Source organism: Urocitellus parryii, chromosome 6, assembly GCF_045843805.1.
Source record: "Urocitellus parryii isolate mUroPar1 chromosome 6, mUroPar1.hap1, whole genome shotgun sequence".
Taxonomy (NCBI): Eukaryota; Metazoa; Chordata; class Mammalia; order Rodentia; family Sciuridae; genus Urocitellus; species Urocitellus parryii.
In genome coordinates, this window is record NC_135536.1 from 117926018 (window position 1) to 117935678 (window position 9661).

The following is a 9661-nucleotide window of genomic DNA, read 5'->3' on the forward strand; positions in this document are numbered from 1 at the left end:
CTACCACATGCTTTTTCAAGGAGAAAGGGGAGGTCAAGATGGATGGCCTCCCCTCCCACCATTCAAGGGCTCTGACTCCACCATCCAAAGGATTTTGGGAAGATTGATGGCGCCCCTGGACCCTACCTAAGGAAATTCCAGTCCCCTTCTGCCTTGACCATTCAACCAGTCAGCCCAGACCCAGTGGGAGGAGGGGTGCAGAAAAACAAGTGACTTTCCGGAGGCCAGATGGTCCCCAGAGAGAAGTTGGGGAGGGTGGCTGGCGTTTGGAGCGCGTAGGATCTCCCTTTCCCCAACATCCAGATGGTCCTCCTCAGACACTGGAGGCCATAGGCAGGCACTGGGGACATCTGGGGCATGCTCACTTGCTAAGCCAAGCTGCTGACAATGCCTATTGACCCAGCTGATGCTCAGGCCTGGGGTGGGAGCTTCTGTCCCCCATCCCACAGACCTGAGGCTGCAGTGGGAGTGGGGAGCCACAAAACTCACTGCTCTGCCTCAAACCCAGTACCCATCAGGCATCACCATCCTGAGTCTGTATGAGGCGTGAGGAGTCTGGGTGGCCTGCGTCCAGAGGAGCAGCAATGTTAAGGCTGCCTCAGTCTCATCCAGCAAGAGCCATTCCCGTGTGTGACCATGAGTGGAAGTCTGTGTGGGGATCTTCAGGCATCTGTGAGCTTGGACATGGCTTTCCGGTTTTGTCCATGGGATTTCAAGTGTGTAGGTGTGGGTGTGAGTTACTCTGGGGGAGTATTCCTTGATGCTCTCCATGCCTCATTTCTCAGCCTCATGAGGCCATCTCTCTCAGGAAGGGCTTGGATGCTGGAACAGCATCCTGGCCTCTGTGGACAAGAGTTTTTCTAGATAACTTCCTGTAGGGACCAAGATTCTATATCCTTTTGTATCCCCGGAAGCCAAATAATAGGCAAACTGGGTACAAGGACACCTGGCACCCTCAATCTGCTCTAGAAGTGGCCCTTGGGAACAGAAAGGTCCCAAATTGGCCTGGTGCTGGCTTTGACCATGGGTGACTGTGAAAGTGGGAAGATAAGGCACGGTGAGACCTGGACACTGCTGAGGGGCATTTGCACTGTGTTGGAAATGAGAGGTGGAAACAACCTGCTCCAAAGAGCAAAAGTATTCGAAAAGCCAATTTGTAGGTTTCTCACGTGTCTTCCATTAGAAGAAAGGCCCTACAGAGAGCCTACCTCCTCCCTTGCCTCTAGCCTTCCGACAGGACTGCCTCCATTGTAGGTGGCTGGCACACAGGACCAGCCTGGACCCATCCACCTAATGGTTTGCCCAGGGAGAGCACCTTCTCAGGGTCTGAAACTTCCAGGCATTTCCTTTACCTAATTCTTCATATGGGCCCACTCCTCTCCATACCCACATTGTCTAAGAATTTGAGGTTCCTGTTCTCCATCACTTGATATAGATATCAGAAATAACAAATTGGGTGGGATCAGTGAGCCAAACCTCTCCCTCCCAGCCCACCTTCCCCATTTATCCACCTAAAATGTCCATTCATTCCCCTCCTCCCACCTATTGCAGTCTTTTTGTCTGGTCCATTTTCAGAGATAATCTGAAATGTTTCTCTCCCTAGATCTGAAAATAACATTTTACTGAATTTACCGTATGCCAGGCTGATGTACACTACACCTCATTACATACTCCCATGGGGCACATTTCTTCATCCTCATTTTATGGAGAATAAACAGGCTAATTGATGGGTCCCAAGCTTCCCAGCCAAGTGGCAGAGCCAAGATTTTAGCCTGCTCCTTCTGCCCTGTGGTACTGCTCTACAGTGCCCTCCAATGGCCAGGTCAAAGGCTTCAGGGGAATTAGTTCCCTGCTCCATTCCCTGTATCAGAAGCCATTGAACTGTTCAGACAGCAGCTTGGTATCAGGAAGTCTGAGGAACAGCTTCTGGGTGGCTGCTCTGAAGTGCTCTACCATACTCTGACACTCCTAACAACGGCTGGTCAGATCAAGAGTACAGAATCAGGGCTGGGGATGTGGCTCAAGTGGTAGCGTGCTTGCCTGACATGCGTGCGGCCTGGGTTCGATCCTCAGCACCACATACCAACAAAGATGTTGTGTCCACCGATAACTAAAAAATAAATATTAAAATTCTCTCTCTCTCTAAAAAAAAAAAAAAAAAAAGAGTACAGAATCTGCTGGAAACAACTCCTGCTTGAGGTTCTGGGAGCTAGACATGAGATCAAGACATCTAAGAATGTCCTTTTGTTCAATCCAGTCAATGCTTACTCACAGGCCATGCATAAGGGGCTGTAGGACACCCACCCTGGCTGGGGGAAAGCGTGTGGTATAAAGGAGAGAGCATCTGAGGACTGTCACCAGCCCCAAAACAGAGCTCCGAGCAAAGGGGAAAAGGACCTTGCCAGGCTCCCAGGCCCGAGCTTCCCACTGGCAGGAATGGCAGCAGTCAGCCCTTCTGGATTCCCAGGGGGCTGCGGGCAGGAAGCAGATGTGCTTACCACTCCCTGCAGTGATCCCCCTAGCCCTATTCTCAAGGCTCCCCAAATTTCCTGGCCTCCTCTAACCTCGGCTGTGAGCAGGGTTACCTCTCCCTATTTTCCCTAGGGCAAGAAGAGATGCACAAGTACCCAAAATAATTTAATAGAGAAACAATTGCAGTCTTTACACCCAGTCTCCTGCAGAGAAGTCAGCCAACACTTAAGAAGGCTTTTTTGTGTGTGTTTAGTTTTAGGAATTTAGACTTCCAGGCATTTAAGGGCAGAAGTGTTAGAAACCCTCTCTGGTGTGTACATTCTTCTCCACGTTACATTCACTCTGCCCTCATGAGAGCCCATGCTGTGGGCTGTGGAGGTATCAGTTACACCCCTGAAGAGATGAGAGGCTCAGAAAAGGAAAGGGGCTTGACCAGGGTCACACACTGGGGTAGTGGCAGTGTCAGGCCTAGGACTACATATCCTGGACAGTGCTGGGTGTGCCTGCAGCCTCTTAGGGTCAGCAGTCCCCAACCACTCCCCCAATCCTTGGCTCAAATTCCAGTACAGGGCCTACTCTGCAGCTAATATGTGTTTTCCAAATAGGACTGAACTGAGAGGCATGAGGATTGAGTCCCCGCTGTGCCAAGGCAGAAACAAGACATGGGATTCTCAAATTTGTACCACCCCTACCAAGAACATTACTCTCATGCTTGAAGGATTATCTTAAAGTACAGAGATGGTGGGCAGGAATGTAATAACACTGTGGAGTTCCATGGGACTGAGTGCACTGTCGGGTGGGTGGTCCCTGAGGGTCCTGGAGTGCCTATTCCAGTGGAGGAGGAAGATGAGCTGGAATACCTGCTCCCCAGAAGGGTGGGTCCAGGGTGTAGCTGTCTGCTGGCAGGGACAGTGCAAGAGCAAAAGTATCCTGCAGAGGGCCCCTGCCCTCTTCTCAGAGCAAAACCCATAAATGGCTTGGTGCTCCCAAATTGACAGGCTCAGGACCCAGCAGTCCCCAAATAACAAAGGTCTCATGAGAGAAACTCTCATCTCAGAATCCTGCTTCCAGTGCTCCCAGCACATGACATGGGCCACCAGGCCCTCCGCAGGCTGGGCAGTACTGCCAGGAATTGTCTGGAATATGGAGGTCTCAGAAGTGTCCATCCAGGAAGTTCCCCAGACCTGCAAAGGGCCATTTAATTTTGGGCGTCAGCCTGGATTCGCGTGCCCCTTTACTCCAGGTGTCTCGTGCTGTCCAGTCATCCTTCTGAGGTCACTGCAAGGTGCAAGCTAAGGAGGAGGGAAGGGAAAGGGTCAGGCTGAGGTCTCTGGAAAGAGAGCAGAAATCTGGGCCACCCTCATCCCTCCTTTTGTGGACTGTCCTCTGAGGCAGGACTCACAGCTACGAACTGACTCCGACAGCCCCTCCTTGTCCAGGGTCTCTCTTTCCCAGCGAGATTCCCTCATCTGCGAGACATAAATGCAGCACAAAGAATGAGGCAGCCAGAGACAGAGAAGAGGGCCACAAAATATGCAAAGGGGGCAGGGGACAGGCAGCCACAAGCATGGAGAACCCACAAACCCTCACCCCAAGATGGCCCACCTTGACCTGCTCCTTCAGGTATTCAGCCCGAGCCATGAGGTTCTGAACCTGCAGAGGGAAGACGTGCCCATAGATGGGAGCAGGGCCTAAATTTGAGCTCTTCCTCACTCCTAATGCTTTCCAGAACCCTCTGCCCCATTAGAACAGTCTCCTCGCTAACCCCTTATTTGCTGCCTCCTCCAGGAAGGCTTCCTGGCTACAAGAGCCTAGCACTTCCTGCAAATCTGAGCATCCCATCCCTGGCCCACTGACTACAAGTCCATGATGTTTGACTCTCAGACTTGGAATGCGCCAAGGGAAGGAAACTTGGAAAACCCCAAGGGAAGGGAACTCCACAGGGAATCCAAGGAGTTTCCACAGTCAAGAGCAGAATAAAAGGGGAAGAGAAAGCCCCGACCAGCCTCCCAATCCTAGTAGGCACCTCAGTGTGAAGCAATTCCCGCCTCCGGCCTGGGGGCTCCGCTGTAAAGAGAGGGCAGGTGGTGAGGGCAAAGCTGCCAGGGGTCTGGTGTGGGTGGTGCTGGCACCTCACCTGCCAGCAGCAGCAGTAGCTCCCCCAGGCTGTGTTGGTACAGGTCCAAGGCATCCTGCTCCCCATTGGCTTCTTCTTCCTGCAGACACGAGGACACTAGGTCATTTAGGATCATGCTTCGAATTCCTCCCTACCCTATAGAGAACTCTCCACCAGATACAAACCTTGGCCATGGCAGCCGAAGCCACTTCCAGGGCAGCTAGGAGGCGTGGCTTGTCCCGGGCCATCTCTGGGATGAGGAGACAGAGGCTCAGGGTGAGGAGATGGGTTTTTTCAACACAAGGGGGCCTACCTCAACCTGCCACCCCTCAGGCTGGAGGGAGGCCTGCAAGGGGCCTGGTAGATAAGCCAGGAACTTAAGCCTACCTCTCAGCAGGTCTCTGGCTGATGTTCCCTGTCTCAGCAGGGCCTTGTTGGAGGAGGAGACAATGGCCTTGAGCTCCTCAGCCCGGGACACGTACTGCCCTACCTGTAGAAGGGCCAAGGGCTGAGGAGAGTTGTCCCACACCTGCCTCCCTGTAGCACCCACCTCCTGCTCTCCCTGTGGGTCCTCAATAACTCTCTGAAGCTGTAACTACATCAGGTGTCAAATGAAGCTGGCCTGACCCCTCCCCAGCCCAATTCTAAGACAGCTATTCCCCAGAGGCCCTGGGATCTTTGGGGCCTCTCCACTCACACCACCCTTTTCCTCCTAGGATCTCACCCACCTTTGCCTTAATTGCTTCCTTCCGCTGGGCATCCACTTCATCTGCAGAAGGTGGAGATTCACATGAGGAGTCTTGGGGGGGAGGGATGTCTATGCCACTCCAAGCCCAAGAATCCCTAAAACACCACGTTCCAGGTTTATCCTCTGCCTTATCTCCCGTAAGATCCTGGATGGGAAACTTCCTCTGGAATCCATCACTGCAGATATAGCTGACCCCCACTCCTGCTGTACTCGGGGGACTACAGAGCTTAGTTTGGCACTCACAGTGCAGGGCAGGCACAAAGAAGTCCAGAGCTTTGCAGTAGAGAGATAAGGCAGCCGCAGCGTCCCCTTCCTGGTCCTTCTTCACAGCCTCCACCACCAGGGCACTCTGGGAATGGGCAGATCAGGAGTCAGGCCCACCCCCACACTCCCCAGCACAGGGCTGAGATAAAACCCTGAGCCCATCCTCTTGCCTCTGTGGGTGAGCCACCTTTTCACCACCAAGGGGGGGCAGATGGGACCCCCGCCACATGCCCTTATCCTGCCACATCCCTGTTGGTCTGCTTACTGCTCGTGCCAAGCTCTCCCCACTAGGCATGTGCTCCAGGTCTACCCAGGGGTGGGCAAAGAAGTCCTGGAAGGAGATCCGACGGCTTGGGTCCCGCTCCAGGAGCCGCTGTAGTAGGTCACGGCAGTCTCGGGAGAGCGGGGGCCTCAAGGGGAGCTATGGGAAAAGGAGGGCAGGGACAAATGGCCCTGGGCTCCAGCACCTCAGCCCCGAGCCCAGGGCCCTATTAGGAACCTCAGAGACACATGTTTGACATGTGGAGAATCTGAGACCCAAAAGGAACAAGATGGGTCAAGGTGACAGAGCCTGTGGAGAGCCAGGCCTCATTTCCCAGGCTCTTGCCCACAGGGGAGTAGAGCCCTATCTGTGGATCCCTCCCTCCATCCCTGCACTATGTTCCTGGGAAGTTTGGGTCTGGCTCTGTTGTGGCCTGCCCCTGTTTGCTGTGGACTGTCCCGGATCCCTGCAATGCATCCAAGCCCCACCTTCCCTGCTAGAGCCTGCCCCATGACCATGGAGACAGCCTGGGGCCCACACTGCAATTTGTGCAAGGCCCTGACTCCTTCCACCCCCACATGGTTGCTAAGACCCTGGCAGACCCACCTCAATAACCCGATTGCTTCGGATCTTCTCTTCCAGTTCCAAGAATGACCTGGAGGCAAAAGGGGGCTGCCCAAAGAGGGCTTCTGTGGAATGGAGGCAGAGGAGAGGTTGGGAAGGGAGGAGGCCAAGCATGGCCTGGCACACTCCTGGGGAGAGGGATCTGATGCTCCTTAGAACAGGGCCACAGATCAATAGAACTGTAGTTCTCATTTACACCCCAGAGGTCCAGAGAAGTCTTATCAGAGGACACACAGTACAGCCCTTGGGTTAGGGTGGGAGAGGGGGACAGAGGTCTCACCATACAGGATGACCCCTACGGACCAAAGGTCCACACGGGCATCATACTGTCGCTGACACACCATCTCAGGGGCCATATAGAGGGGAGAACCGCGGAGTACATGCTTCTCATCCCATGGGGACATGTGCTGTGCGAAGCCAAAGTCTATAGGCAAAAGGCAAGGCAGCAGGGCTCAAATTCCAGCTGCTTGTACTTGTAGCCTGTAAAGCCTCACCCCCAGCTCATGGCAGGGCTCTTCCCCACCTTCCAGACTCACCACCAGGATCAATCCCACTTCCCAGCCTCTGCAACATCCTCCTATTTCTTCCTCTGGGTGTGCAAATCCCAACCACCCTGCACACTCTCTCTAGGCATCTGCTTCCTAGGAAGCTACCTGATCATACCAGCTACATGGATAAGGGCCTCACCCTCACTGTTCACCATCTTAGGCTACACCATATTCTTTGACCTCTAGCCTAAAGTCCATTCTTGTCCAAATTGTATCAGGGGCCACAACCATTCTTCTCCCACAACACGCCCCCCAAGACCGCCCCAGATTGAGTCACAGTTTGAGAACCAATCCAGTCTGTTCCCTGATCACAGACTGATCCCTGATGCTGGTCACACAATGAGACTGTTTCCAGACTGAAACCCAAACCTGACATACAGTAAGCCCCAACTCTGACCACAATCTTACCCTAACTCTGCCCATTACACTGCTGGAGTTAAGTGTAGGCAGTCTAAGAAAGCTCCTACCTGCCAATGATGTGACCCAGCCCTGGATCTACAAGTTTGTCCCTGTTTGATGTCTCAACAGGGGCCTGCCAGGCAGAGGGAGCCTCTGCTCACCCACCCAAAAACATCACCCCTGCTGTTCCAGATTCAGACCTGCCAGTTTAAGGTGGGGCTTCTCCAAAGAACTCAGCAGAATGTTCTGTGGCTTCAGATCCAGGTGAGAGATGTTTCGTTCATGCAGGAACTGCAGGGCACTAGCTGGGGAGCAGGACATGTGCAGAGAGACAGGTCAGAATAGCCCCTCTCCTGCTTATGTCTCCCCTCCCTAGGATTTCATCTGCCTTTTCAAGCTTACACAGCCCCAGTTCTAGCCTTACTAGTCTCACAAATGCTTCACAGATAAGCACCAGGCTCCTGCCACTTGCAAAAGTTCACTTTCCTCCAGTGCCCACCTTTCTCCCCTCTAGACTTCTCACAAGTCTCCTGGGATGCCCTGGCCCTTTAGGATCTTTTCCTTTTCCTTGCTAATGTACTTGGGTTCCACCTACTGGGCCTTGGAATGTTAAATAAAATTCTCATATTATGTTCCACATGTGGAAGCCTGAACTCCCGGCAAATGGAGGCTCCTCTCTCTCACAGCACCCTGAAGTTAGGGTTGGAACATGGGAAAGACAGGGCCCTAAAAATTCTTAAGCAGCAGCAGCTGCAAAGCAATGCCAGGTCTCTAAGCCTGGGGATAGGGGTAGTATGCAGGAGGTACAGAAAACATGGGAAGGGCTGTGAGGCTGGGATCTGAGGCTTTTACCCAATTGCTGCATGAAGACTCGAGCCACCTTCTCAGGAAGAATCCTTCGGGTATGAATGAATCGAGACAAGTCACCTCCCGCACAGAACTCCATGATGAGGTAGATATTGTCACTGTCCCACTGTGATTAGAAGTAGAGAAGCAGCCTAGAGTGTGTCCCTTCTCCAGTCCCCTTGGGGGAGCCCCATCCCAGGTTCACACCTGGAAGTCTTTCAGCTGCACGATATGGGGGTGCCGAATGCCCTTGAGGATCTCAATCTCAGTCAGGAGGTTTTCCACCGACGCCTTGTTCAGACTTTTCTTTGCCACACACTTTATAGCTACCACCTCTCGAGTGTCCTTCTGTTGGAAAGGAGATTGGGGGCTCTGCCTTGAGAGGGCCAGGATCATGCCTCGCTGGAAGAGGCACCTTTGCTCCTTTTCAATCCCTGGACCTGCCCACCCACACAAGCCTCCGGGCGGAAATCCCAGCTTCCCCTTCTCAGGTTCATGAGGCAGTTGGATTCTGGAATCCTGGCTTCCCAATCCAGCTTGGTTGTTCTCCAACCTTCTGCAACCCAACCCTCACTGCACCGCATTCTAGGTGCGCACGTAAAGGCACGTCACTCAGTATTCTAGAACTGCCACTCCGCCCCTTACTGGTCTTGCCTTCTAGAGTCCTGTCCTAGACTCCTCCCAGTCCACGGGCAACTTCCGTTTTGAGCCAGTTCTTCAGCCTCTGACACTGGGGTCCCACCAAGGTCCCACCCGCCCCTCCATAGCAAACAGTGGGCGTATACTTGTGTTTGTTTTTAAGACCCAGGAGCGGCAGTGAGCTCCACCCTCCTGCACCAGGGTCAGCCTGGGGCTGGGCAGACGGCGGGCCCCACTGATCTTACGAGGTCTCTGACCCCCCACGTCTCCTGCGTCGGCGGCACAGGAGCCGAGCGCCCGGCGCTGTAGCCCCTCCCACACTCACCTTGGCGTAGGCCTTGTACACGGTGGCGTAGGTGCCACTGCCCAGGCGCTCGGTGAGGATGAAGCCGTCCAGCCGCGGGGGACCCCAGCCGGGCCCAGCCATCCCGCGCCCGCCCGCAGGCGCTTCCTGGTTCCCGGCGCCGGTTCGGGCCGGCAGCCGAGCCCGCGTAGCGCACGGCGGCTTAGCTGGGGTCCACGCGGCCCTAGCGCCGCCCTCCGGAAGTGCACTTCGACCCCGCCCCGCTCCGAGGTTCGCCCTCCTCCCGCTCTCGCAGCGGCCCCTGGACGTCCTCAGCCAGGACCCTCAAGGCCTTTTTGGGATCAATGAAGTTTCCGCGAGGGGCACGAAAGCGAGCCGAGTACCGCGGATACAGTGACCCAGGGAATTCCACCCAGAGACAGCGTCCAGAGATAATCCA

The 9661-nt window shown here is 54.3% G+C and overlaps 1 protein-coding gene across 1 annotated transcript; it reads right to left on the minus strand.

Annotated features, from left to right (window-relative positions):
- Nucleotides 1-2653: 2653 nt before the first annotated feature.
- On the minus strand, nt 2654-9445 carry Ulk3 (unc-51 like kinase 3). Its single transcript, XM_026387723.2, has 16 exons — nt 9244-9445; nt 8487-8627; nt 8286-8406; nt 7634-7738; nt 6767-6910; nt 6469-6551; nt 5866-6021; nt 5580-5685; nt 5317-5357; nt 4976-5078; nt 4774-4838; nt 4610-4688; nt 4499-4539; nt 4078-4125; nt 3875-3941; nt 2654-3764 (listed from the first exon to the last, which is right to left on the minus strand). The coding sequence occupies exons 1-16, from the start codon at nt 9343-9345 to the stop codon at nt 3748-3750; spliced, it is 1419 nt and encodes a 472-aa protein (XP_026243508.1). The 5' UTR covers nt 9346-9445; the 3' UTR covers nt 2654-3747.
- Between the last annotated feature and the right edge of the window lie 216 nt (nt 9446-9661).

Coding starts and splice junctions, on each gene's coding strand:
- Ulk3 (XM_026387723.2), bottom strand. CDS start 9,345: ATGGCTGGGCCCGGCTGGGGTCCCCCGCGGCTGGACGGCTTCATCCTC. Junction 8,407..8,486: donor TGCAGCTGAAAGACTTCCAG/GTGTGAACCTGG, acceptor TTCTAATCACAG/TGGGACAGTGACAATATCTA. Junction 7,739..8,285: donor AGTCTTCATGCAGCAATTGG/GTAAAAGCCTCA, acceptor CCTGCTCCCCAG/CTAGTGCCCTGCAGTTCCTG.